The sequence below is a fragment of the Chaetodon auriga genome, chromosome 2 (assembly GCF_051107435.1).
Source record: "Chaetodon auriga isolate fChaAug3 chromosome 2, fChaAug3.hap1, whole genome shotgun sequence".
NCBI lineage: Eukaryota > Metazoa > Chordata > Actinopteri > Chaetodontiformes > Chaetodontidae > Chaetodon > Chaetodon auriga.
In genome coordinates, this window is record NC_135075.1 from 7,772,770 (window position 1) to 7,800,717 (window position 27,948).

Here is a 27,948-nt window from a genome sequence, read left to right on the forward strand (position 1 = left end):
CAGTTCAGGAAGAAGAAATAATGGCGACGCTTCTGGGGTCCGAGTTCCCCTGTACTGGAGGAAAACGAAGAAATTACAACAGCAATATCATAACAAAGTTCACGGCCAGTAAAATTACTGGCCAGGGTTTCAGCCGAGGGACGCAGGTAAGAGAAACGATGCCGGTCTCGACAGTAAAAACATACGAATGTCTGTCGACCGGGACCAGGGACTTGCGGTTGGAATGCAGCCTGAAAATGAAGACGTTGTCCTGGAGACTTGACTGGAGATGCAGTCGCCCCTGTCAGCTTCGGCTTTGCAGCTAGCTGCGACATTACGGGGTATTTTTAAAGCGCAGACCTCAAGCTTTTATGCCATTGACTTCTGGATAATAATATTTGCTCGTTGACAAAGAAAGTAACGTTAGCACAACACAATGTGTGTGAAGCAAGCTCCGCTTCCAGTGGCTCTTTTGTTGTTAGCTCCACATTAGCTTAGCACCATAGGCCAGGTTAATTGACGATGTAAAAACGCATTGAACTGAACGTTTGACGGGGCGTTGTTGGTTTTAACCATAAATTGTGGTGTCAGTGTTACTAGAGAGCCTGTCGTTCAATTTTGGAGGCTTTCATCACCGGCAGTAACCATTTCTACGGTTAGCAGACGGGGTAACGTCAGCTAGCTAGCTAAGCCAGCTGAACAGCTCAGGTGATTACGTAACGACACTAACCACAATAACTATCGTTTCCATAAATGGATACGCCGCAACAGCTGTCTGGAATAGTAAGATGATTATTGTTCCCACGTAAGGAAACACATATGGTTATTGTGACTTCGGAGCACATTTTTGTTAGGTTAGTTTTGACGTAACTTCACATTAGTTTACGTCAACTGTTTCCACCGTTTTTGCGCACACGAGCGTCACTCTTCTTCTGAAGTTTCGACACTCGGTCCCTGCTTATCAGTTTCGCTTTGTTCCTGTCACACTCGAGATTTAAGCCCTTCAATTTCAAAGTTGATTAAATCACCTATAACTGTACCGTCAGCGTCGTGCCTTTTACCTTTTTGCTGACTTGCAGTTTTCAAGGCAGTGCGTCTCAGGGGTGAAGTGAAATGTTGGCCTGTAGCAGACCACCTCAGATCTGAAAATATATCCCTGATCACATTGAAACTGTGACATTTGACAAGTTTTCTGACTGTGTTGAGACAGCTGCCATATTCTGAACACTTTGCGCTTTGAAGGGAGTTGGTCATCAACAGGATGCCAAAAGCTGCTGTGAAAAACTCCGCAACATTCAAGAAAGATACGTCTTCTGTCCTCTGTGCAACACAGTTTGCTTCTTTACAGCATGTCTATCAGTTTAACATGAAATACAGATGTGCATAACGGACCTGAGTAACACTCACAAAATATTAACAGTGACTCTGTCATCAAGTGACAAGTCTAAACTATACGATCAGTTTTGTTGCGCTCACAGGGCTGCAGTGATTGTCAGTATAGCAGTATAATATTTTTTAAAAAGGATGGTAATGGATAGTTATTCAGTGTCTCTGTAGAGAAGAGTTGCTGTGTAGAGCTCAGTGAGCGTCTTATTTTCAGGCTTTTAGAAGCACTTAAAAGTCTCTTGGGTGTGTGTTGAATTGCAATAGGAGGACTGGGCTTGTTTGCCATTTCTCACACTGATCACCTGTATGAGGAAGTAATGTCCAGATTTAAAAAAAAAAAAAAAAAAAGCTTCTCTTGTAGAAAGCTGCACTTATAAGGTATTAGTCAAGAAATCTCAGCTTTTTATGTTCTGTTTCTACTAACCTCACATGTTGAGGAATTGTCATTTGCATGATATCATTCCATGCATATTTCTAAAATCACACTGCTGCCACAACTTTTTATCTTAAAAGGGTTTCAACTTGTAGATTCTGCTGCACCTCAAGGTCTTGTTCCATAATACATTGGCACCCACTGACTGTGGACCAGGCCAGGATTCTATTGCCCCACAGTCTTCGCTATGAGAGGGATAAAATAAAAACATGGTTAAGTTGCTTTCATTTCCTTGTTTTCTGTGTTGCAGTAGTCAGCTGTATGACCCGAGGAGTGGCTCCACACTAATCTCATTTAAAAGAAGCTTTACGATCTTCCTAGTCTGGCAGGCCTTTTGTTTGTGGTCACAGTTGTAGACATTTTCTGTTGAGGAAGATTATTTGAGACTGGGGGTTTTCATATTCAAGATGCGTGGTAATTAATTAACAGAGTGCATATTCAACTGTCTTTGCTTTGAATCATGCTGTACTTTTCTCTGTATGAGACATGTGGATAAAGCCAAAATGAATTTGAACCAAGCAAAAATAGAACTTTTTAAACCTCCTTGAAGCACTGTCGTAAATAATCATACATTTTAACGATGTATATCGCCCTGTTTAAGGTTGCCTGTGTTCATGTGTTGCAGCTCCCAGGAGGCCTGCTCCAGGAAAGAGATAAACGGGCCAAGTGGCATGGCATCCCTACTCTGCTGCAGAAGCTCTACGAGAGCAGCCATCCCAACAGTGACCTCTCTCATGCCCATAGCTTTCTTAAGGTAACCACGCCAAGCTAGTCCATCCAACAATAAGGTCGTGGAATTCCTGGTGTTAGTCACTTGTTGCTGAATGTTTCACTTTGGAGCCTGGCTGATTTATATTACATGTGGACAATGGGTTTTTGTCAGGTATTATCATCCCAGCTCTCCATGGAGGCCATGTCTTTTGTCACAGAGGACAGGAAGACCGCTCAGGAATCCACCTTCCCCAACACATACACCTTTGACCTCTTTGGTGGAGTCGATGTAAGTTTGACATTCCCACTGCTCGGTGCTGTGTAGTTGTTGGACTCAGACACTGAAAACAGTCGGCACGTGTTGTACAACTCATGCTGTATTGGCTCGCAGCACTGAAAGCTCATTTTCCTGTTTCTCTGCAGCTGCTTGTGGAGATCTTGATGAGGCCGACATTAACTATGCAGAAGAAAAAACCCAAAAGTGAGTAGGACTGCATCACATGTGTGCATATATTGGCTTTTATTGAGGTTTTTTTTGGTTACGTTCTTTTTTAGATGATGATAATTGATTTTAATTTCTTGACATTTTCAAGCAATTAGACTAACGTCTGTGTTTCTGTTACAACAGTGAATGATGACTTGGTCAAGGACTGCCTTAGTGTTCTCTACAACTGTTGTATATGTGTAAGTATCCTATTACATTTTGTATGTTCAGGGAAAATGTCAGAGGTGCATCATACCTTGCTTCAGTTGAGCACATGTACTGTATATAACTAGAAGGATTTTCTTGCAGTTGGTCTGTGCTGCTCTATTGTGTCAAAACAGGATCATGCTCGCAGACAGGTTTGGGCATGATTTAATTAACGTGCGTGTTCTGTATTCAAAACATAGACGGAGGGGGTCACAAAGAGCCTGGCAGCAAGGGATGACTTTGTTTTGTTTCTCTTCACCCTGATGACAAACAAGAAGACCTTCCTGCAGACCGCTACCCTTATTGAAGATATTCTTGGAGTCAAAAAGGTCAGAGGTGTACTTGTATCAAATCCTCAGCATGAGCATGGTGGCCCTGTTGGCTCCAGTTAAAAGGGCGAGGAAGTCGCTTTGTGATTTAAGCCGTGACATTTGGCATGCCAGTAATCTTCTTATATTCGTAATTTTTATGTGCCCGTTTCCCAGAAATCAAAGTAATTGTTAGTGAAAATAACAGACGTTTTCTTTAAGTAATAGATAACAGCTTCTGCAGATAAATTTGTATTGTTATTGGCCAGCTCTGTTGTCCATGACAGACGCCTTTAATGCCAGAATGATTGTGCCTGGCTCAGTTGCTAACATCCCAGTGTCACACCCATCCCTGAATTTTGGAGTCATGCTGCACTCAGCTTGAATTGTTCTTAATATTCTTCAACATTTTACAACACCTAGCTCTGTATAGTGTCAAATACATGCTAATTTACTTGATAGTTTTCCAAACATTGTGTACTCTGTTAGTCTGTTAATTTGCTTTCTTCTTACGGTTTCCTGAACCCAGACATGTTATTTGTGTGCTACTGATTCTTGTAAATGTTTAAATTCTGTCACCCCATCAAGGTGTTGTGGTGCCATGTGGAGACTTTGTAGACAGTCCAGTCATAACTTGTACATCTTTAAAATGACAATGGCTTAATTATCTATAACAAACTCAGTTAGCTCCACTGTATGTTGAGACTCACGTAGATTTTAAAAATTGGGCTTATTTACGTTCTCTCCTTGATATTTGTGATCTTGGTAGAGTTAATTGAAGACAGCTGGGGCAATTTAACAAAAGCTTATCCTCCTATTTTTACTAATTATCACAGATAAATGAATATTTTTGGATTTAGCAAAGGTATTTCCAGTGCAAACCGCCTCTCCGCTTTATATTACAAAGTGACAGAATGTCAGTAGGAAAGTTTTGGGCTCAGCACTGCCCAAATACTGCATGCCTGCATTGTTTGCCATGGTTTTACAATAGCTGGCTTAATGCTGATGATTAAATGACTAAACTAGCAAAGACATTCTCTTGTGTTCAAAAACTCTTCTGTAGCAATGGAAAATGTAGTGTATAAAAGCACACGTCCTCCTCTGTTCCAGCGTGACAGTGGCTTTGTTTTCCCTGTGTGGATTAGCTAATGTATGCACAGGCATACTTTGCATGAATTATGTACCCGGCATACACAAGACATGTTGAGAAAATGCTTTTGCTTCAGGTAACCTGGCCTGAGCTTTTGTCATTGTTTCAGAAAAAAGAGATCAAAACATCTGAGGTAATTCAGCAAAAAAAGATGAAGCATTGTTACAATCAGGGAGTGACAAAAAATACAGGACACAACTGACTTTCTATCTGTTACGCTGTTTGTTTGCTGCTGGGTTTTGTAAAAGAAAAGTCAATATTTCAACATTAACATTTCATATGTTTGCATTTTCAGGAGATGATCCAGTTAGAGGGCATCCCTAACCTGTCAGGTCTGGTCCAAAGCTTTGACCAACAACAGCTAGCCAACTTCTGCCGCATCCTGTCTGTGACCATCTCAGAGCCTGATGTTGGAAATGATGACAAGCACACCCTGTTGGCAAAAAATGCCCAGCAGAAACGCAATGCTAGCCCCTCACGGGCAGAGGTCAACCAGGGTAGGTTGTCTTCATAGTACGCAGGTCAAACTGACTATAAACTACTTTATTTTGTGCCTTTGCAAAAGAATGGATCAGTAAATGAACTATTTTCCTCCGATAGTAACCCTGCTGAACATCCCTGGCTTCATTGAGAGGCTCTGCAAGCTGGCCACCAGGAAGGTGTCTGAGGCCACGGGAGCTAACTTCCTGCAGGAGCTGGAGGACTGGTACACCTGGCTGGACAATGCTCTGGTGCTGGATGCCCTCATGCAGATGGCTACTGAGGAGGCCGAGCAAAGCAGTACAGGTGAGACAACAGTCACTTGTGCTGCTTGTTCCTCATGCTGCTTAAACCCGATGAACTTTGATTGAGATGATTTTTCTTCCTCACCTTCAGAGTCATCAGATGAGAGTTCTCTGGCCACCAGCCCTCTGAGACATCGACTACCCCAGTCCATGAAGATAGTACATGAGATCATGTATAAAGTGGAAGTGCTCTATGTGCTATGTGTCCTTCTCATGGGCCGACAGAGGAACCAGGTACTTAACAGCATGTGTCTTCCCTTTAACTGCAGTGTTGGGTCCAACCAGAGGTAAAATATGTGCTTCACTGATTCCTGTTTTGTGATACTTGCACAGGTCCACAAGATGCTGGCTGAGTTCCGTCTCATCCCGGGACTCAACAACCTGTTTGACAAGCTGATCTGGAGGAAATACACCGCTTCAAACCATGTGGTGCATGGCCAGAATGAGAACTGCGACTGTAGTCCAGTATGACGCTCTCTGTTTAAACTGACTCTAAGCAACTGAATGAAACTTTTTAAAGTTTAACATAATCGTTAAAACTATTTATTCTTATTGTGCAGGAGATATCCTTCAAAATTCAGTTCCTGCGGCTACTTCAGAGTTTCAGTGATCACCATGAGTAAGTGAACCTTAATTCAATACCCTTGAATCTGACTTCTCCTTTTACATTATGTTTGTTGTTTTAAACCTTTTGCCTGTCTTTCAGGAACAAATACCTCCTGCTGAATAGCCAGGAGCTGAATGAACTGAGTGCCATATCCATGAAGGCTAACATCCCTGAGGTGGAAGCTCTGGTCAACACAGACAGAAGCCTAGTGTGTGATGGGAAGAAGGGTCTGCTTACACGCATCCTCACTGTCATGAAGAGGGAGCCACCAGACTCGTCCTTCAGGTCAGCATCGCCGGCTTCTCAAGAGACCTCTCTCTGCTTCTTCCTTTTTGTTGAACCTTTCTGTTTCTGTCTGTAGATTCTGGCAGGCGAGGGCAGTGGAAAGTTTTCTCAGAGGAGCCACCTCCTATGCAGACCAAATGTTCCTCCTGAAGAGGGGACTACTAGAGGTAAAACTACAGCACAGATTGTTTTCTGATCATCCATGAAGACGTGTACATTTCACAGGTCCGTCCTTGATTTTGACTTCTCTTGAATGAATGGCTGATGACTGCATGTTTCCATCCCTCAACAGCACATCCTGTTCTGCATCATAGACAGCGGCTGTACATCTCGAGATGTCCTGCAGAGCTACTTCGATCTTCTTGGAGAGCTCATGAAGTTCAACATCGATGCCTTCAAAAGATTCAACAAATACGTCAACACTCCAGAGAAGGTACAGTCGTACACCTCGTGCTCTTTCCAAAGATGTATGTGTTGGCCCAACAGAATAAAGTTTTCCAACCATTTCTCAGCTCGTGCGGTGGATGAACAGGTGTGTCTCATGGTGTAGTTTGATTTCTCTTCTGTAGTTTCAGACCTTCCTGACGCAGATCAACAGTTCTTTGGTGGACTCTAACATGCTGGTGCGCTGCATTGTCCTTTCCTTAGACCGATTTGAGAGCCAAACTGAAGATGTCAAAGGTAAACTGGCGTGGAAAGTGTACACATGAAGACTAGTTCATGAAAGGGAGAAAGGAGAAATCACTGAAATCATTAATAGCTAGTCAAAAATCAACAATCACTGACACACATAAACAATAGAAACATACTTTCTCCTGTTTCGAGATCACAAATGAATGGAAGTGCTTTTCCTCAAAGAGGTCATTAAACAGTTATTTTGATGTTGCCTGTTTTTTCCCAGTGGTGGAGGTACTTTCTGAGTGCTGCCTGCTGTCCTACATGGCCAGAGTTGAGAACAGACTGTCCTTCCTCTTCCGGCTGATCAACATTATCAACGTGCAGACACTCACACAGGTAATGTCTTCTTTTATCACGTATTTTCAGAGAAACTCAAAGTGCATGAATAATGATTCATTGGAGTCACAAATACATTGTGGACTGTTTAAAAGTAATATTAGCCACAATTAGCACTGTAATTGTGTGTGTATTGTGCTGCAAAAATGGTCCATCAATCAAGTTTCGTTCCTCTGTACATTCATTCCTCCTGCAGGAGAATGTGAGCTGTTTAAACACCAGTTTGGTGATCTTGATGCTGGCCAGAAGAAAGGCTAAACTGCCCTTCTACCTCAACGCCCTGCGGGAGAAGGAGTATGCTGAGAAGTACCCGGGCTGCCTGCTCAACAATTTCCACAACCTACTGCGCTTCTGGCAGCGCCACTACCTCAACAAGGACAAAGACAGCACCTGTCTGGAGAACGTGAGTAGCTCTCTCTTTTACACAATTGAATGAAGACAAACCTTCATTTCCCCAAAGCCAGCTGCATCATGCAAGCAGCAAGTCAGCGTCATGATGTGAGCCCCCTCTCAGTTTCTACTGTTTACATTTAGTCACCTATTCAAAACATTCGGACATGTATGCATGCTGTGAAAACTAAAGACTTTAAGTACTTTGAGTGCTGCTTTCCAGCCATCTCTGAACCCATTGGCTATCATCTGACAATAATTTAGACTCTGGGGGCAACGGCCAGTATATTAGGGTTTAGCCAATGGCTATCTGGATAACTGATATCCAGACCAAGACCTCCTCTTCTGTGCACCAGTCACTGTTTACAATCTGATTAGCAACTTGTTCTGTGTAGATGTGACTTAGTCTTGCATGTTTGGAAATGTGTGGATTGCTGTGTCATAAACACCCTTTCCACTGCAGGGAATATTTCAGGAACCCAGAAAATTTCCTTGAACTGAAGGAAGGATTTTGGTTCCTTGGCCGTTGTTTGCTGCTCAAAGAAAAATTCTTTTCTTGCTACTAAACGTTACTGATTCTCAAAGCAGTGGCAAGTGTTAAGGAGGTGTAGGTAGAAAAATATTCTAAAATCCTCAGTCACATTTTCCTTTTTCTCACAATTTCCATATTTCCTAATTTTATTTCTTTGCCTCTCTTGAGGTAAATCAGACAGGAATACTCAGAGCGTTTGCACTTCCCAGACTTCTTAATTAACATTAGGCCTGTCAACCAATATTCTAAATTCAAATTTATATTCAAATAGTAAAAAAAAAAATCCAGACATTCACTTGTGGAAATTAGTTTTCAATTATGGAGGAAAAAGCAGCAGCACCACAGCTGCACTGAATGCACTGTATGATGGACAGGAGTCACAAAACCAGAGTTTGTGTTGTCCAGGACAAAAAACTGTCAGTGTCTGACATTTAAATCACTCCGGTCATAATGTCTGGTGAAAATAATCACTGAGTTAGACATAATAAAATGTTCTGGCTGCATACACAGCATTTGCTGCTTCCCTAGTGTCCGCCCTTTCTCTCGTTCCTCTCCTGATTTGGTGAATTAAGAGTTTTTGTCAGCCAGCACAGATTTAGTGATGTTGTTGGAACTGTGAAAAGATGAACCATTAAGGTTTTGATGAGTTTTGTTGAATGAAAATACTGTTTTCCGTGGATGGAGTCTGGTGGCTTTGGCAAGAACGATATAACAGCTGTTTCTGGTTAAACAAAAGGATCTTACTCTTTAACAAAAATGCATCTCTGTAGAGATCCACTCCATAATGTAGTCAGACACTTGGACTAACAATCTGAGCCAATCAGTGGCAATAAGAAACACTTTTAGTGGATTTGCTGTTGGCAAAATAGATATTTGAATGGTTTGAACCTGTGTGTTTTTCTGGAAGGAATAATGAAATGTCATATTTGTCCAATTTTGACAGCCCTACTTTGTATTGTCATAATGTTTTCGGATGATTTTTCCAGGATCTTTTGGTGGAAAAAGGACTTTTACTTTTGGTTTTGCTTGCAAGTGTGCCACACCCTCAGGATGATGAGTGTGATGCTGTAGTGACACGTACATGAGTTAGTGGTGAACATAATGGATCATTTAGCAGTAAAAGAGACAGACATTGTAGTTGGGTAGGACCAAAACACTCACCATGTGACCAGAAATATGACTTCAAATGAAAGTTAATGTTGTTCCACAAATGCCAGATGTCAAACTAGGCAACTGTTTGCCAACGAGTTAGCAGGAACAACTTGATATGGCTATGTCAGTGCTGTGTATTTGTGTGTTCTGCTGCCCCCAAGTGGTCACATACCAATCATAGCTGCTTCAACATTAACAGTGTGTCATTTATATAGAGAATTTAACCATTACCTTATTGTTTTGAGCTTCAATTTATATTGAAGTTGGCACATGTAAACACAACACATCACTTTGAAAGAATCTTGTTTAATGTAGTAATTCATGCTGAAATTATTAAAATAATATATATATGCAAGTTAGTATTATTGGTAGACATCAAGGAATACATCTAATCTGTGCTGATTTCTCTGTTGAGCATGTAAACTAGTAAACTTCCTCCAGTCCTATCCCTTACACAAGAAGGCTAACTTTACTACTTGCTGCTAGTAACTGTTACCACACACTGATTGGCTGTCTAATGCAGATATTTTGTTGTTCTAAATCATCCCCTTTCCCTCCTCAGAGCTCATGTATCCCCTTCAGCTACTGGAAGGAGACAGTGTCAGTGCTGCTGGGCTCGGACAGGACTTCTCTATGTGCCATAGCGAGCTACATTGACGAGCCCTTCATGGATCTGGACAGAGACCTGCTGGAGGATTGACCCTCAGTGTGTGCACTCAGTGTGCTGGGGTGGGGCAGGGCAGAGGGTCACAGGGAGCATGGACACCTAAATCTGGTGATGACTCCATTGAGCTGAGCCATCCAGGTGCATTGTGACTGCATTCTGGATTTAAAGACTCACCTGTTTGCCGTCTGTACCTTCGCATGGAGGCCGTCATCACAGATGTGAGGGGACGTATTATATCTCACTAAGTTAGCGACCTCTTCTTTAAAGGAAGAGGGAGAAACCTGTATGCCCACCCCAGATCGCCCACATCATTTAACAGACAATTAAGGGACCTTTGGAAATGACACCTGCATTGGTTGTTTGCTTTAGGTGAAATTCAAATAGAGCCTTTTATATAACCTATACAAAAGTCTATGGAAAAATATGTATGATTCAACAAATTATATGTGAGAAAAAAAGATTCTTTTCACGTGGGCCTGGTCGGCCACAGATTACACGGTCACCCAGTTGTGCAGGTCATTGGTGCATCACAGGGCTGCCAGGAGTCACCGCTCCCACTATCTATACATTCTGTGTTGACTCCATGCCACTCCACTGCCTGACCTGCGGGGGAGACTGGTGAGCTTTCGCAGGGGTCGTCGCAACGAAAAGCGTTTTCATTTAGCCTGTCTGTGGATCTATTTTGGTAGGTGGCTATTGTTGATTGGTGCTTTCTGGCTCTACTCAGCACATGTAGGTAGCTTGTGGGCCGACTGACATGTTTCACAAATCACACAGGGCTCCTCTCACCTGAAACCATCCACTCTGTTGCAGCTTCAGAAGCTTCACCCAGGGACTTGTTTCTTTACCAGGTTATTTTTGTTGATTTACTTTTGTCTTTGTTAAAAACAATGGCTTTTAGCTCTGGATAAACTGTAGAATAAAACATTGCACAGATAAATTGTTTCTATTGTTTATTATATGTTAACACATTTGTTGATTGGAAAACATCCTCATTTTGTAACAGAATTTGTATCCATGTTATGAGAGATGCTTTGGGAAGAGAATAAACTATGCAGGGGCTATAGAGTTAACCTACCACTTTAATTGTTCCAGTCCACACAAAGTTTATGTGTATTAGCCTTCTGCCCAGCATCATTAGCATTCGACTGAAGGTTTACCATTTCCTCTGGTTTCTGGGATTTCTTAAAATCTTTGACTTCAAGCTGAGAATGACAATCTTTCTGTATGATGGCTCTTTTTGCATGGCACCACTTGATCTTTAGTTGGGATAAAGCAGTGGGCACGGCTATGTTGATGATGCGTCCATGGCCTGAATGTGCAGCTGTTTAGTGGAAATGGAAGATTTAGAGCTGAACAGATATTTGGTGTCTCAAGTTAAACAGACCCAACCTGAGATAAGTACAAATGGATGAGCTACCTCATATTTTATCCTGACACCGTACAGATCAAACCACTTCTAGTGACAAGTGTACAGTTACTCCCAGCATGTCATGAGTCATAATACATGTTCATGTGAATGTATAAGGGCATTTGTACAGTTGGCCCCTGATGCCATGAGTTACTAGTGCTATGCCGCCTTGGGATGCAAACACAAACGTCCTTTACACTTTGAAAGCCTTTTATTTGCTTTAAAGCTGATTAACCAGAAATGTTTCCTTTTTTCTAGCTTTCATTCAGCATGTCTTAAATCTCTTGATGGGTGTGCACATACTTTGAAGTCGTTCATCTTTTGGGCTTTTGTAGTGAAGTTAATGCAACAACACCTAACAGTCTTAACAAGTGCTTTCCTCTCACAAATTTTCAGTTTCTCTGCTGGATGCTCGAGATAATTGCAATGGTTTCCCGATAACGTGATGTGATTTTGACACAGGGTACATCTGCGGTGGTGTCACATTCTTAGTACTGATGGTGTGTTGCCATTGATCCAAATCCCTCTTATCACTCCAGTCATCCACCATGGATGTCAGTGAGGTTATTGGTATGAAAACATGAATGTTTTGAGCGCTCTTCTGGAGCAACTATATAAACAATCTCTGAACCCTGACTTCTGTAGCTTTGCGATCTGAATTTCAAAGAGTGATCTGTCTGTATGATGCACAAGAGAATTGGTTCTCAACAGTTATGCTGTATGTGGTGTGATGCTCCTCGTAGGCCTTAGATCTCATTCATTAGTTTGTACAGAAAGCGATGAAATGTTACCCCCCCCCCGGCCAAGAACATGCTGCAGTGTTAAATACAACACTATTTGGTTTTTATTTTAGATTCCTGATATGTTGACTTGAGTAACTGGAGATTTATGTAATGTTTGGCATGTTTTGCAACCACTCCTAAATTCACATTCAAAACTCAGACCTTGTGCTTTTTTTTTTTTTTTTCCAATCAAATATGATGGTGTTTCATCTCATAAGGCACAACAGCATCTATAGTGTTTGTTGAGAGCGACCTTTACCAGATGCTAACAGTGGATTATATTCTTGCTGTAAAATCGGAATCATCAATTCATTTTAGATGACAGCTCATTTTTTGTTTTGTTTTGCATTAGCACTGAATAATACATAAACCTCACATGGTTGTGTTTAAACAAAACCCCACTTCAGTCTTAATCTCTTTCTAACCCTGTTTGACCATCAAACAATCAGAAAAGATTCGTGTTTCAGTTTCACATTCTATTATAACTACTTCTGTAACTAACTTTCACCCTCATGTTGCTCCTCTAATGCTGGTATTGAACTTCGTTTTCCTTATTTAACAGCTGTTTGTCAAATTAATAATATAATAAATTCTTTAGACCTTTGTGGGATTTCTATCTGTATCACATTCACACTGAAAAAAACACAGACAGTCTTATTTAAAGATTTAAAAGCATTTATTTGGATGCGTCCTCACAGTCGAGCACAGCTGTTGCAGCTGGCTGGCTGTGATATGTTTGGCTGCGGCGTTCAGCCTCAACACATCAGTCAGCAAGCTGAAACACATAAGACAGGGATGTTTATTAGCAACCACGTACACACTGTTGTGGAGTTACTCATGACCACACTAGAGATCACATGAGAGGGCTATGTGAGGTCATCTTCAACAGAGGATTACATCCAGTATCTTCTAAGATTAGTTCTTGTTATGAAGCCTGCTGGCTAATTTTAATAAATACTTCCAAAGGTCATACAGTTCAGAAGCATACTGTAACATGAAATGCATTATGTATTCAGTTTACTGACCTTGCTGCCTTGGTCGCGGGTGCGAACCCGCAGCTTGTTGACCTGCGTTTCGGCCATGTCAGCCCTCTCCTCTGCATCATCAAGCGCATGCTGGAGCTTCCTGTACTTTGACAGGTTGGAGTTTGCATGCTCCTCCTGCAGACAGGAAGAAACCAAAGAAACAACTCAGTGTACAGTGAACTGAAGAGGTGCTCAGGCTCAGCACAATAGAAACCACTCCAGCACAGTAACCTATGGTTAATGATGTGGTTAAGATGATCATTTATCACTGACAGTACAATAACACTGATGTACTGAAATAAATGGACTCACCGCCTCTTCACTCTGTCTCTTGTAGCTCTTCACCTTGGCCTGCAGCTTGTCGATGAGGTCCTGCAGCCGGATCAGGTTCTTCTTGTCTTCCTCAGCCTGCACAAACAGAACAGGGAGCTCTTACTCTAGTTTCAATTTGTAAAATGAAAAAACATCCAGTCATATTGTACACCCTATCATGCACTAAGCAGACTGGTAGTTTACCTGGTAGGAGAGCTCTTTGATTCTCCTCTCATACTTCCGTAATCCCTTCTGATACTCTTGGCTCTTCTTCTGCTCAGATTCCAGTTCATTCTCCAGTTCTTTGACCTAACAGTAAAATCAGAAAGTGATGAGTCCACTCATTCCAAATTACCAACAAAACACATGACAAGAATTTTCAAGCAGTTTATCAGTCTCGTCTCTCACCCTGGCCTCCAGCTTCTGGACCTGCTTCTTGCCGCCTTTGAGGGCGATCTGCTCAGCCTCGTCCAGACGCATCTGCAGATCCTTTATGGTCTGCTCCATGTTCTTCTTCATCCTCTCCAGATGAGCGCTGGTGTCCTGCTCCTTCTTCAGCTCCTCCGCCATCATCGCTGCCTACAAATTCAGAGGATCAGTATTAAATGGACATTAAGTCTTGTCTAACTGGACTGGAACCAACGGCAGCAACATCAACAGGCCTCTGGCACAGCTCACAGCGGACTGTATTTAAGATGTTAGATAAGCTGGTTAATTACATCAGAAATCTAATTACAGAATATTAAAAACACTCTAAATATATCATACGCTTTCTATTTTGTTCATCTAAGATCTTACATCAGTGATGGCCTTTTTGGCCTTCTCCTCTGCGTTGCGGCACTCCTGCACAGCATCGTCCACCTCATTTGACAGCATGGACAAATCACTCTCCAGCTTCTTCTTCTGGTTGATCAGTCCAGTGTTCTGGGGTAAAACAGCTTCATGAATCCTCTCAGGTTTAAAATGTCAATTTATCTTGTTATCTTGTTATCAATAATCAGATCAGCTGAACCAGACAGTAACAAATAGCCGAGAAAAATTAACTTTTGCCCTTTATTTAGAGCTAGTACGTCCAGACCAGCTAGCTTAGAACACAAAATCTCCTCTTCATTCCCATCCACCGAGAGTTAGCGACCAACCTTTGATGATTTATTTACCATAAATGAAATGTGATTTTAAATGCATCTTCCTACCTGAGAGTGCAACAGGTTGACTCTCTCGGTGGCCTCGAGCAGCTCATGCTCAGCTAGCTTGCGTGCACGGTCATTCTGCTCCAGCTGCACCCTAAGCTCCTCCACCTCAGCAGCCAGCAGGTTGTTGCGACGCTCTGTCACCGCCACCTGCTCCCTCAGCTCCTCGTTCTGGTGAATGGTGTCATCAAGCTCCAACTGAATGTCCTGCAGTCACAGATTGTTTACAAGAAAAGATTTTTATTGAGCATACTGATGGAATTTGTTCTTTGCACTCATGAATCTGACACATCGGGTAAGTTCATTGACTGACTGCCAAATGAACACACCTTGATCTGAACCTGCAGGTTTCTCAAGAGTTTCTGGGATTCTGAGGCCTGCCTGTTAGCATGGTTCAGCTGCACCTCCATTTCATTCAGGTCGCCTTCCATCTTCTTCCTCAGGCGCACTGCCTCGTTGCGAGACTTGGCCTCAGCATCCAAAGTGGCCTGCATGGACTCCAGCGTTCTCTGGTGGTAACGGCTACAGGACGAAAGACGTCATGGAGAAAAATTATTAATAATTAGGAAGATTCATATGAGGTCCATATGAGTGGTTGATGGGATAGAATCAGGGATAGAAAACAGATTTACTACAATGTAGGGCAAAAAGTAATCACTGAATCTCACCGAAGGTTGTCAATTTCCTCATCTTTCTCTGCCAGCTTCCTGTCAATATCAGATTTCATCTGATTAAGCTCCAGCTGGATGCGGAGAGTTTTGCTTTCTTCGTGCTCCAGAGTGCCCTGAGCCAGACAGACACTTAATGCTTGAAGATATTCTGCAGGTCACCTCTGTCAAAAAGTATCTCAGACCACAAGAAGGAGGAAGTGAGAGAACTCATCAAACTGCTTACTTCAGCTTCCTCCAGGGCAGCTTGAATCTCGCCTTTTTCCATGTTCAGACCCTTCTTCATTTTCTCCAGCTCATGGATGGTTTTCGCTCCCTGACTGATTTGATCTGACAGGTCAACAATCTCCTCTGGGGGAGCAGCAGAAAAATGGTTTATATTTTGTATTAAGTCAAAAAAGTCAAAAAACTAATATGGTGTTTTAATGGAACCTTGTGAGCATTCATAATGTGAGCTGCGACAACATGTACCTTGGAGGTTCTTGTTCTCCCTCTTCATGGTCTCCAGATGATCCAGGGTCTCCTCGTAGGAGTTCTTCAGTTTGAAGAGCTCCGTGCTCAGGCCACGAGACTCTTTTTGAGAGGTCTCCAGCTCTGACTGGCACTCTTCATACTTCTGTCTCCACTCAGCCAGCACCTTAAGGAAATATGACAATTTTTTTGCAGTAACGCAAAAAACATGAATTGGCATTGCAGTGGTACCAGAAGCCAATCCTACCAGGTCATCAGGTAACAAGACAGATGCGTAAATAAGCAATCATTCATCTAATAATTATGGTGATTTCCCTTGAATACCCCAAATGCAATCCTCTGTAACTGTTGCCATCAGCTAATACCTTGTCAAAGTTGCGTTGCTTCTTGTCCAGGGCAGCAGCTGCAGCGTTGGCACGTTCCAGGTCAATGACTAGGTCCTCAATTTCTGTCTGGAGCCGATGTTTGGTCTTCTCCAGGGAGGAACACTTGGCATTGGAAGCCTCCATGTTCTCTTCGGCCTCCTGCAGACGTGTCACCAGCTTCTTCCTAATGAGAGGCAAACACATTTGGCGCTCATGCATTCAAATGATCATTGTGTGCATCCAATTCTGTAAGTTAAAAATACATGTCGCTCACTTGGCCTCCTCCAGTTCCTCAGTCCTCTGGATAGCATCAGTTTCATATTTCGTCCTCCATTGAGCGACCTCAGCGTTGGCCTTGGACAGAGCTCTCTGAAGTTCAGCCTTGGCCTCCTGCTCCTCTTCATACTGCTCTCTCAGAAGATCACAGTCATGTCGAGATGACTGCAGCGCGTGGGCCAAAGCATTCTTTGCCTTAAGAGATCAATCATGATGGTGGAGAGCAATTAGTTGACCTCTGGTTTTAGTAGAAGTACTTACCAGCTTGGTAAATAACAACCACTTAATGCTGCAGTGATAAGGAGCTGACCTTATTATCGTCCTCCAGCTGTTTCTTGAGCTCCTCGACATTCTGGCTAAAGGAGTTCTTGACACGCTGGAGCTGGGAGACCATGGCTTCCCTCTCTTCAAGCTTCCTGCTCAGCTCACCTACATGCAGAGGAGAAATAGACATCTATGTTACTAACCGGTCAGTGAAATCGGTTTGTGAGACTTATGATGAAATGAATGTTCCTTACCACCCTCAGCCTGAGCACGGGCCCTTTGGGTGTTGGTTTCATTGAGCTGCCTCTGGAGCTCATCAACCTTGGCTTTAGCCTCGTTCATTTGGTCTTCATACAGGCGACACATCTTCTCTGAAGTGGCCTGCAAGCAGGAGTTGGAATTTTTTGTTTTTTGATGGTTTGATCTACTTGGGTCCCATAATACTTTTAAATCTTTCAGGGTGTTTATCATCCTTTTTCCACCTACCTTGCCTTTGGAGAGCTGCTCCACAGTAGACGCCAGATCGTCAGCCTCCATCTTGGCTTCGCTCCTCTCCTTCTCCAGCTTCTGCTTGACTCGCTGCAGGCTGTCGATCTGCTCGCTCAGCTCTGCAACGCTATCGGCATGCTTCTTCCGTAAGGCTGCCGTTGTGGCCTCATGGTGCAGCATAGCTTCCTCCAGGTCTCGCCGCAGCTTCAGAAAATCCGTCTCTCTCTTCTTGTTCATCTCAATCTGAGCTGAGGTGGCCCCACCAGCCTCCTCCAGGCGCTCACTCAGCTCTTCCAGCTCACGAGCCACATCGGCACGCTGCTTCTCCACTTTGGCCCTGCAAGCCCGGTCGGCCTCCAGCTCTTCCTCGAGCTCCTCTGTACGAGCCTGGAGGAAAGCAATAGTCAGTCATTTCGTCAAAGTATAGTTTCATAACTGCTGTATTTGAGGTGAAGAGACCAATTTCCACCTGTAGCTCCTTTATCTTCTTCTGGAGCTGATTGACCAAGGCTTGCTCATCTTCAAACCTTGTGCCCATCTCATTCATTTCAAAGTCTTTCCTGGTAGAAAATATTGGAAATCATTTTTAATCATCACTTCTTAATGGCAAGATACTGTTTTCCCGTGAATATATGAAAACTCTCACTTTTTCAGCTTCTCTTCAAGTTGCTGCTTGTCATTCTCCAAATCCATAACAGACTCCAAGGAGAGTTTAAGATCTCCCTCCAGCTTACGTTTGACCCGTTCCAGGTCCATACGCAGCTTCTTCTCTTGTTCCAGTGAGCCCTCCAGCTGATTCACAGTAGGAAGGTCGAAAAATGTTACATATTATTTTTATGATATGTCACCGCCTGTGATACAACAGTATGTTTTTTACTTTTCTTTTTTAGGTAATAAACTCACATCATCTAGTTGTTGCTCCAGCTTTGCTTTGGCTTTGGTCAGAGTGTTGACTTTGTCTTCCTCTGCCTGCAGGTCGTCCAGAGTCCGCTGGTGAGCCTCCTGGAGAGCCTTCTTCTCTTTGGTCAGCTTCAGTATGGTTTCATCCAGAGCTGCCATTTCCTCAATCAGATTCTTCACCTGTGAGTCAGAGGAAGAAAATACATTTGACACTTTTGAAATCCATTTGAATTCATTCACATTCATTTGAATTTTTCTTCCTACATGTACAATTTGCTGAATGTCCTGTGGCTTTTTTGGTGACCTCTTGGAGGCTCTTAGAGGCAACTTACTGCTGTCCTTTTCCAATTTCTATACCTTGTTTTCAGTGGCATGTTTCTCCTTTTCCACTTTAGCCAAAGTGATCTCTAGATCGTCAATATCTTTCTTCAGTTCAGAGCACTCGTCCTCCAGCTTTCGCTTTTTGGCGAGCACATTAGAGCTCATCTCCTCCTCATCCTCCAGCCTCTCCATGATTTCTTTTACTTTGGCCTCCAGTTGGATTTTAGTTTTGATGAGCAGGTCACAGCGGTCCTCTGCATCTGCCAGATTGTCCTGCTCCTATGGCAGACAGGAGAGACAGAGTATACATTCAGTGCGTTGCCACACTACTACAGTATCCGTGCCACAGTATGGAGTGCTACTTACTGCCTGCAGTTGTAAGGAAAGGTCATTCTTCTCTTGGATCAGGCTGACCTGCCTCTCCTCCAGCTCTTTGCGCTTGACCTCAGATTTCTCCAGAGCCTCCTTCAGCTTGGCAAGCTCCTCCTTCAGAGAGGCCAGCTCTTTCTCTGTGGTGGCGCTCCTCAGTAGAGGCTTGATTTTGAAGAAGAGCTTCATCCAGGGCCAGTGCTTGACAGTGTTGAAGGCTCGGATGTTCCACTGGATGATCATCAGAGCCTCCCTGAAAACAGGAAGAAAGGAAAGGAAGAGTGAGGATTTTTCCACCACTAAAACTTTTTTTCCCAGGTTGAAAACCTGAACCTCAACTAATTTGAAAATAAAAAAGAAGACATTATTGATTGATTTAAAAATATACAATATAGCCACATATTGAGTCAGCTGAAACACCTGAACACTACAGTTTGGGATTGAGAGTGTGTGAAAACTAGTAAAAAGTGAGCGGAGAGGTCTAAACAGTTGGTTGAAAATAATGGGAAAGTAGCTGAAAATAGCTAAAAGATATAAATCAACTGTTCAAAGTGTAGGATAAAGGGTGGATTAAAAATAGGCTAATGGATAAATGGTTAAACTTGGGTATTAAGCTTAAAGTAACAAATAAACAGCTGAAATTGTGATCTTAAAGTCATGGATAAAAAAGCTTTAAATAGCTACAAGTACTGTATGAAATAATGGTTGAAGTAATTAGCTAAAGAAACTTAGAAACAGTTTAGAAAGCTTAACGTGTTGGATAAACGGTCAGCTAAAAGTAGGCTAATAGATAAATGGGTAAAATATTAAGTTTAAGTTTAAACACAAATGACCACATTTGGGACATTTGTTGACGAAGGAGTACTTGAGCTGTCAGGACCGCGGGGGTCCACCACACACACAAAGTTAGGAAGCGCTGATGTCGATCACATGCTGCTTTATAAGCAGTACAAGTGAAGTTCGGATCAAGTAAAGAGAAGAAGGTCAAAAAGATTTATCCGGGAGTTCCCCGGTCTATTTATTTAGTTACTTCTCCTTGGTGCTTCATTTTTGGCACTAATCCTGCAACTATCCACTTCCTTGTATCTAATCATACACCGAGGGATGCAACATGAAATCATACACCTAATGCTGCTTTTGATGTTTCATGACTGTGACCAAACAGGGTTACCAGATTGATTTAGTCTCAGTAGAATGGCGTCTCACGGCCCTAAATATGGACGCGCAGCAGACTGGTCAAGGACTTTCTGTCAGTGTTTAGAGGGTGAGTTTGACTGAGCGTGTACACGCCGGGGTGGGAGGTGACTGAATGAGGGTGGGGGAGCTGATTGCATTTTTGACATGACTCCATGCTGGGTGCCTCTCAAAGGTGAGCGTCTGTGTTTATTTAGAAACTAAAGCCCTCTGTCCAATGGCCGACTTAAATCCTCTGTCACCCGCCACATATCCCACCAATGCACTCACTTAGAAGTACAGGCGCCGCGGACAAAAGGGGCAAGGGGCCATCAGGCATGGAGGGGGCTGGGGGCTGTATTTTTAGGGAGGGCCTGAGCAGCTGCCACTTGACACATGTCGCCACCTGGCTCTGAGGACACCGTCAGCATTGTTTAATTTAGAGAGAGTGGATGGAGAGAATTGCCGGAGACCTGCAAGAGGACTTTTGTGTGTGTGAGGGAGGGATGGAGCCCTTATTAACAGTATGGCCACACACATGCCTAGTAACCATACAAGGGCAAGCACACGCCTCACACACGCCGCTAACACTGCCCCTGCATGCCACACATACTAGAGTGAGGGAGTGAACACTAAGGTATAGTGTATCACAAGCTGAAAGGCTCGCGGCTGATCGTGTTGCTATCGAACCTGTTCGGCGAAGCAACTGCTGGAGTTTTTTTTTTCTTTCTGTACTCATGTCTTCACCTTCCTGTGAGGTATTAAGTTCAAAGGCTTTCCTGTGCCTATGAATACATTCTATATTCATTCAGGGTCATAAAAAAGGTGATTCTGTCGATGAAAGTGAAAGTCACTTCAGTCTTTTCACCTCCTTTCCAGCATCTTCTGCAGCTCCGTCCTCATGATTTTACCACGAGCGGCCGCCTGCAGCAACGTCAGGACTTTGGCTAAACGTTCGTCCCTCAGCTCCTCGAGATGACCCAGCAGGCCTGCCTTGAAGAACACCTACATGACACAAGAAAAGTAATTTTAATTCATTATCGCACACATTGAAAATATATCGTCACTCTATGTTTACAGTTTTTATGACGATTTTTTAAATTCACGTCTCTGCATTACACAAGCTGCTACCTCCTACCTTTGTGTGTCCAAATCTATACTGGTTGTGGTCGATATCCAGGGAGGCCAGGAGCTTCTCTGCAGCTTTCCTGCTGTCCACAAACTTATCATCTGGGATAGCATGGGGGTTCAGGATGCGGTAGCTGAATAAATGAATAAAAGAGTCTTTCAGGACTGATTGTCACTATGATTCAAAGTCCATGCCATCCAAGTGTGATGTGAACATGATCTATACCGCTGTTTGAATTCAGCGTAGAGGATGCGGTTGGGAAATCCTTTTCTGCAGATCCTGATACCCTCTAGCACACCATTGCAGCGCAGCTGGTGCAGCACCAAGAATGGGTCCATGATCCCTGTGTAGAACAGGTTTCAGTCATAAGCCTAGTCCCATTTCTTTAGCTCCTGATGATATGCGGTGATTGTGTTGTGTGCTACCTGGAGTCTTGGTCTCATTGGGGATGATGCAGCGGACAAAGTGAGGCTGGGTGCTGCGGAGGTTGGTCATCAGCTTATTCAGATTTTCCTGGAGGAAAGCAGAAACACCACAGATCAAGTTAGACTAAATAAACATGACAATTGTACTATTAAAACATCACTCTGTGCAAAAATAGCAACAAAATCTTTATGAAAAACATTTTATTCCGCAAGACTTTGTGTGCCTCACATGTGAAATCGTTGATGTAAAGGAGAGAGGAGCCAGCACAGACTTAAAGTGATGTTCATGTGATCATTGCCCTAAACATCACTGCAAGTCTTAACTGCCTCCGTCCCAGCTGTCCAGTGATGTCCACACTATCTCACAGCACACTGAAGGTTATTTGGAATAACCGGTCTGCATTCAACTGCATCAGTAATGTTCCATTTTACCTGCGGCGTCAGTCTCACCTTGTGAAGCTGAGACACCGTCTGGAAAGAAGCTGCCTTCTTCCTCTTTTCCTTCAAGCCAGTCTTGGGGTCGGACACTGAGAGGGAATTAGTGGGATGATTATTTTGACCACCTTAAGGTGTCTCCTGTATGCTGCAGTCCTCTGTCAGAATCCTGATGGCCGTACCTGAGTCTGAGCCGACATAATTCTCGTACAGAGAAGCTAGCAGCTTGTTGGAGGACTTCTGGAAACACAGCACCACCGTTTCGTTCAGTGGATCTTTATTTTTATCCAGCCAGCCAATAATGTTATACGGTACCTGTAAAAACAACAGGGAATGACTGAATTCTATCTGTCAGAATAAATGTTGTAAGCACGACTCAGGGCTTTAGCAAGAACGCACTTACCACCCCGGCATAGTGCACCAACTCAAAATGGGCCTCGTACTTGCGCTTTTTGTCTGGCCGTGGCTTTTGGAAATTAGGTGACTTGCCGATGTGATTATCATACATCTTGGCTTTAAAGCTGCTGTCTGTGGCCTTTGGGAACATGCACTCCTCTTCAAGGATGGACATGATGCCCATCGGCTGGAGGAAGAATACATTTTTAATTAGTCAAGTACAATTCACTTATGATTAAACTGCATTATTACGGAGAATCCGCTTTGTTTACCTTTTCAATGAGATCAATGCAAGCTTGAAGGTCCAACCCAAAGTCAATGAAGGTCCATTCGATGCCCTCCCTCTTGTACTCCTCCTGCTCCAGGATGAACATGTGGTGGTTGAAAAACTGTTGCAGCTTTTCATTTGTGAAGTTGATGCACAGCTGCTCAAAGCTGTTGAGCTGCAATGACAGAAGAACAGGTGTTCAGAGGATGCATTCGAAGTGAACAGCATGAAAAACATGTTACGCAGATTCTTCCTGCTGCATAGCTAATTCATCACAACAGGAAAAGTTGAGGCACAAAAACAGCATCTGCTGACATTAAACCAAAACATGACCATAGGAACAGAAAACCAGTTTAGTGAGGATCATTTTTAATAAATATAAAATAAATGCAGTATGGTTCAACTTACTTCAAAGATTTCAAACCCAGCGATGTCCAGGACCCCTATGAAGTACTGGCGAGGCAGGGAGGTGTACAGGGTGCGGTTAATCCGTCCCACGAGCCATTTGAACATGCGGTCATATGTGGCTTTGGCCAGAGCACCAACGGCGTAAGTAACCTACCGCACCCACGCACAAAAACACACACACATCCACACGCACGCGCGCGCACACACACACACACACACACACAGGAGGAATACAGCTGTCATTCACATGGATAGCCTCTGTTGCTTGGATACCAGATTCTAGTGTGTGTCGAGTGTATTGATCGAGCGAGGATTAAGAAGCTGTCCCTCATCAGCATACCAGTCATCCAGCAGAAGGAAGCCAACATGAACACTGAATTTTTTCTTTCATACTGCAGTTCTGCTTTAATATATCTGACATTTAGTGTTGATAGATTTGATGTTCAGTTGTGCCTCATTTTCAGCTACATATTACGTTCCTCATCTTTCATAATGTTAAAATAACGTGACAAAACACGGACTGCAGACGTTGTATCTCACCTGTTCGACATTCTGTCCCTTCACCACGTACTCGTTCCCCACCTTCACCCTTGGGTGGAGGAGGCCCTTGATGAGGTCAGCTGAACTGACTCCCATCAGGTATGAGGCCTTGTCTGCACCTGGAAACCAAACAGGACAAAAATCACAAACTTGCTTTTAAGTCAAATGGTTTGTTTTCGTGGCAAACGTCTCGCCGCCGGCTCTCACTTTCAGTGCCGTCAGCCTCCGCCTGCTCCTCACGCTGCTTTTGCTTGAATTTCATGTTGCCAAAGTGCATGATAGCTCCAACTATTTTATAGCAGCCGTACTTCTCATCGGGCAGGAAGCCGAGTATGTCCATGGCGTGCTGTGAAGAAGCCCAGAAAAGTCATCTCACACCCTCACTAATCTACTCAATGTGCTGCGTTAAATGCGGTTGAATTTATCTCCCCGTGGAGAAAATCAAAGCTCTTACATCAGTGGCCATCAGCTCCTGTCCGTCATCCATGTTCTCCACGGTGGTCACACCCTGGGAGCAGAAGTGGTAGTCATATGGGTTGGAGGACACCAGAAGCATGTCTGGAACAAAGAAATCACGTCACAGTCCTGCAGCAGTATGTAATAAAATATCCAAAGCAGCCAGACCAGCACTAACCAAACAGTTCTGGTTTCTTCTGCGACATGATCTGGTAGTAGATGTGGTAGCTCCTCTCACCGGGCTGCTGAAATATCACTCGGGATTTTTCCAGAAGATCTGAGGGACAGAAGGAAGAGCAACATGGTCATATTAGACACGAAACAAGACAAGACAAACATGATGAATGCAATGATTACAGTTAACTCACATATATCAATATCAGCCGATGCTAGTTTGCCAGTAGGTCCAAAGTGGATCCTGATGAACTTGCCCTGTGGGAAAATGTTCAAAATATCTATTGAATACTCCAGAAATCAACCAGCAAAGAGCAGAATATGAGTGTTTCTACAGAGTACTGTCTGCAGGGAATGTTCAAGGTACTCACAAAACGGGATGAGTTGTCATTCCTTAGCGTTTTGGCATTACCGAACGCCTCCATGGCAGGGTTCGCCTCAATGATCTGATCCTCCAAAGTCCCCTGAGGGAGAGAAGTAAAATGTAAAGATGCCCAGTCACAGTTATTTTTACGATCTGCAGTTGATTTTAAATTGTTGTTAAACATAATGTGGCTGCATTACTTTTTCTGCAGCTTAAACTCACCCCTGTTTTAGTGGCAGGACCTTGCTGCAAAAGAATAAGGTGAGAAGCCTGTGAGTGCCGTACCATATAAAACACGACTAAACAATGCTTTCACAACCAAAGGGGAACATCATAACCAACTGGAAAATTAGATACTGGTTGTTAAAGCTGTGGTAAAAACCAATGACCACCTTGTTTTATATGATGAAGTGTGGTGAACACAGGGGAGAAAAAGGCAGGAAAAATGAACAGAAAACAGCACAGAAAAGTCAAAAGCAAAACTCAAAGCAGAAGGAAAGATGATGGAAAATCTGGAGCAAAAAATAAAGAAGAGACATGGAGAGGGGAAAAGAAAAATAGTTTCAAAATCAATAAAGCAGAGTAAAGTGGCTGGAAAGGGCGACACAACACATGAGGGTGAAGACATGAATGTAATCAGTTCTCACATTCAACATTTTCACAGTGAGGAAAATGTATGGAAAAGGTTTAAAGGGAATACACTGAGGGATTCCTGGGACCACAAAAAAAAAAAAATGAAGAAAATAAAAATAAAATACAGCAAAAAAGCTGGGAAACAAAAATATGGGTTGCCGCATCAGCCTTACTCCTTTTTTGGCAGGTGTGTCCCCAAGAGCTGCCACAATGGCAAAATACTGAATGACACGTTTCGTGTTGACAGTTTTGCCTGCACCGGATTCTCCGCTATAGGAGTGTGAAAAAATAACAAAGTGCACACACAACAGGTAAAAACCGGTCACAAAACTGCTAAAGGTAGTGTAAATCAAAATCATTACACTGCATGATACAAAACAGAAAGAAAAGGAAAAAAGTGAGGAACAGATTTCAATGAAAGCCAAAAAGGAGGAAAAAATATCAAATCTTGGTGGCTGTGTGTGGATGCTCTACATCATACATGGCTTGTACAATTATAAGCTGTCTACTACGAAATATATGATTTTGCAGTTCATACTTACGTGATGAGCATGGACTGGTTCTCACGATCTGACGAAGACAAAATAGACAATATGATGTGTATGTGTGTTTGGTATATGCATCAGTGCATATGTGTTTGTGTGTTGTTACACTCACTGCGCAGCATGTCATTGTATGCATTGTCTGCGATGGAGTAGATGTGCGGCGGCGCCTCAGAGCGGCGTTTGCCTTTGTAGGCGGCGACCACGGGGGCTGTGTAGACGGGCAGCCATTTGTATGGATTCACCGTCACACAGAAGAGGCCGGAGTACGTCTGAGGAAAGACAGCAGGGCACAACATTAACCCACTCTGATACATCACCTGAAGCAGGAATGACCAGTTCTGCTCCTCACAGGTTGACATTACTCAAGCTTACAGTTGAGCTGTGTAATATTACGTACATAGAACATAGAAACATGGGAGAGGGTAAGTACCATCAGTCCATAATGGGGTACTCACATAGATCATCCAGGCAGAGTAGCGTCTGCGCAGGTTGTACAGCACAGAGGCCTCATTGAGGTGTGTCAGCATGGCCATGTCTTCAATCATGTCATACTTAGGAGGATTCATCTGCTGGATGTCACCATCCTTCACTGTCAGAGTCTACAGTGATGGACGCAGGCAGACATGACGAAGGGAACACGGTACGGTGTGTAGTGTTGAGGAAGACGCGTCTAATAAAAGCTAAAGGTTTTTCATTCATAACGGCATATAAAGGGACAATCACTTACCTTCCCATCTTTGGTTTCAACAGTGACTTTGTCACCGCTGAGGTCCTTGATCTCAATCTCAATGTACGCCTCTTTTTCATCAGGGATCCACGCTCGCTTCTTCCCTAACAGCACAGCAGAGGGTGTGCAATGAGTGGGAGGATGTTGAGAAACACCAAAACTCTACATAATGCAAATATAAAACTCTACATAATGCAAATATAAAACTCTACATAATGCAAATATAAAAAGGCTGATATAAAAAGGCTGGCTAAATCATTATTGAATAGAAGTATTACACAACTTCATCTACGTGGCAGAATACACGTCTCAGCAAGTGAATTATTGTAGAAGTTATTTTACCAATATTCATACAGCACCTTTAAAATAACACAATTACAATAAAAGAGTACTTCTATTTCTATAGCACCTTTAAATAACAAGATTACAATAAAATAGTAATAAAATGTAACATTTTATTGTGAAAAACAGTTTGGTGATATTGTTTAATTTGTTTCCAAATTACCTTAAAGTAAGTAATATTATTTATACATATTTTGCCATGTTTCAACACTGTTCATTGCCTGTTTAAAAACTCTGCAACAAATGAAACTACAGCGAAAGGCGCGAGGGAGTCTCACACCATCGGCTCAATTTTTGCCTTTTTTAGAAACAGATACGACTTTAGTATTAAACCAAAACTGAATTCGTTTCTGCTACAAATATATTTAATGCTCCATTTATTTATTTCTTTATGTTTTTTATTTTTGATTTCTCCTCTTCAGTCTTACCGTCAAAAGCCACGGTGTGCGCCGCCAGCAGCTCCAGGTCAGATTTGCGTAAAAACGGTGCAGCCTCCCCGAACTCCTTCATGTCAAAGCGCGACATGGTGGCAGCTCCTCGCCGGCCCCCAAAACCGGACGCACCAATGAGACAGACGAGGTGAAGAATTCCTTTGGTAAGAAAACAAAGCTTTGTGTTAGGGTCAGTAGTTGTGTTGATCTAAAAGCTGTTTCTGTCACTTCAGCCTTCCATTATTGATGAAGGCAACACACGAAAACACTGCCTGTGCGTTAAGAGCGGAAATCCACTATCACCAAATGAGAGCAAAAATAAAGAAACGTATTGGACTGGAACACGTGCCAGCCAGGGTAAACGGTATTACCAGACTTCTGTAAAAGAATTACTCTACAGGACGCGTTAAAGGGCAGCCAACCCGCGCGTAAAATGCGTAATAAGCGACCTACCAAACAAAGGCAAAAGTTTTCCACTGACCTCAGGACGACCACAACGAAATAACAGCTTGGTGAGATGTGCCCTCCTTTATACTGTGTTTCTCAAGGTCACGATCAGTGGACATTTG

The 27,948-nt window shown here is 43.0% G+C and overlaps 2 protein-coding genes across 2 annotated transcripts; one reads left to right on the forward strand and one right to left on the reverse strand.

Annotated features, from left to right (window-relative positions):
* Nucleotides 1-12,887, forward strand: trpc4apa (transient receptor potential cation channel, subfamily C, member 4 associated protein a). The gene is made up of 18 exons (XM_076752118.1): nucleotides 1-146; nucleotides 2,424-2,552; nucleotides 2,682-2,798; nucleotides 2,933-2,990; nucleotides 3,138-3,193; nucleotides 3,401-3,529; nucleotides 4,954-5,155; nucleotides 5,259-5,444; nucleotides 5,535-5,677; nucleotides 5,777-5,908; nucleotides 6,004-6,062; nucleotides 6,150-6,335; nucleotides 6,412-6,502; nucleotides 6,628-6,768; nucleotides 6,905-7,016; nucleotides 7,237-7,349; nucleotides 7,546-7,752; nucleotides 9,986-12,887. Exons 1-18 carry the CDS (start codon nucleotides 21-23, stop codon nucleotides 10,121-10,123), a joined length of 2,325 nt encoding a protein of 774 aa, XP_076608233.1. The 5' UTR covers nucleotides 1-20; the 3' UTR covers nucleotides 10,124-12,887.
* myh7ba (myosin, heavy chain 7B, cardiac muscle, beta a) lies at nucleotides 12,881-27,473 on the reverse strand. Its single transcript, XM_076752102.1, has 43 exons — nucleotides 27,377-27,473; nucleotides 26,607-26,710; nucleotides 26,335-26,478; nucleotides 25,992-26,148; nucleotides 25,877-25,904; nucleotides 25,508-25,604; nucleotides 24,924-24,947; nucleotides 24,709-24,801; nucleotides 24,532-24,595; nucleotides 24,342-24,440; nucleotides 24,162-24,265; nucleotides 23,915-24,053; nucleotides 23,708-23,826; nucleotides 23,168-23,317; nucleotides 22,764-22,934; nucleotides 22,499-22,678; nucleotides 22,278-22,410; nucleotides 22,111-22,187; nucleotides 21,661-21,748; nucleotides 21,461-21,578; nucleotides 21,245-21,368; nucleotides 20,975-21,111; nucleotides 18,931-19,186; nucleotides 18,601-18,843; nucleotides 18,247-18,423; nucleotides 17,990-18,135; nucleotides 17,813-17,903; nucleotides 17,341-17,730; nucleotides 17,109-17,235; nucleotides 16,901-17,019; nucleotides 16,589-16,785; nucleotides 16,315-16,498; nucleotides 15,950-16,115; nucleotides 15,705-15,829; nucleotides 15,479-15,594; nucleotides 15,140-15,332; nucleotides 14,814-15,017; nucleotides 14,419-14,544; nucleotides 14,029-14,199; nucleotides 13,825-13,929; nucleotides 13,621-13,716; nucleotides 13,309-13,443; nucleotides 12,881-13,058 (listed from the first exon to the last, which is right to left on the reverse strand). Exons 1-43 carry the CDS (start codon nucleotides 27,471-27,473, stop codon nucleotides 13,047-13,049), a joined length of 5,826 nt encoding a protein of 1,941 aa, XP_076608217.1. The 3' UTR covers nucleotides 12,881-13,046.
* Nucleotides 27,474-27,948: the final 475 nt, after the last annotated feature.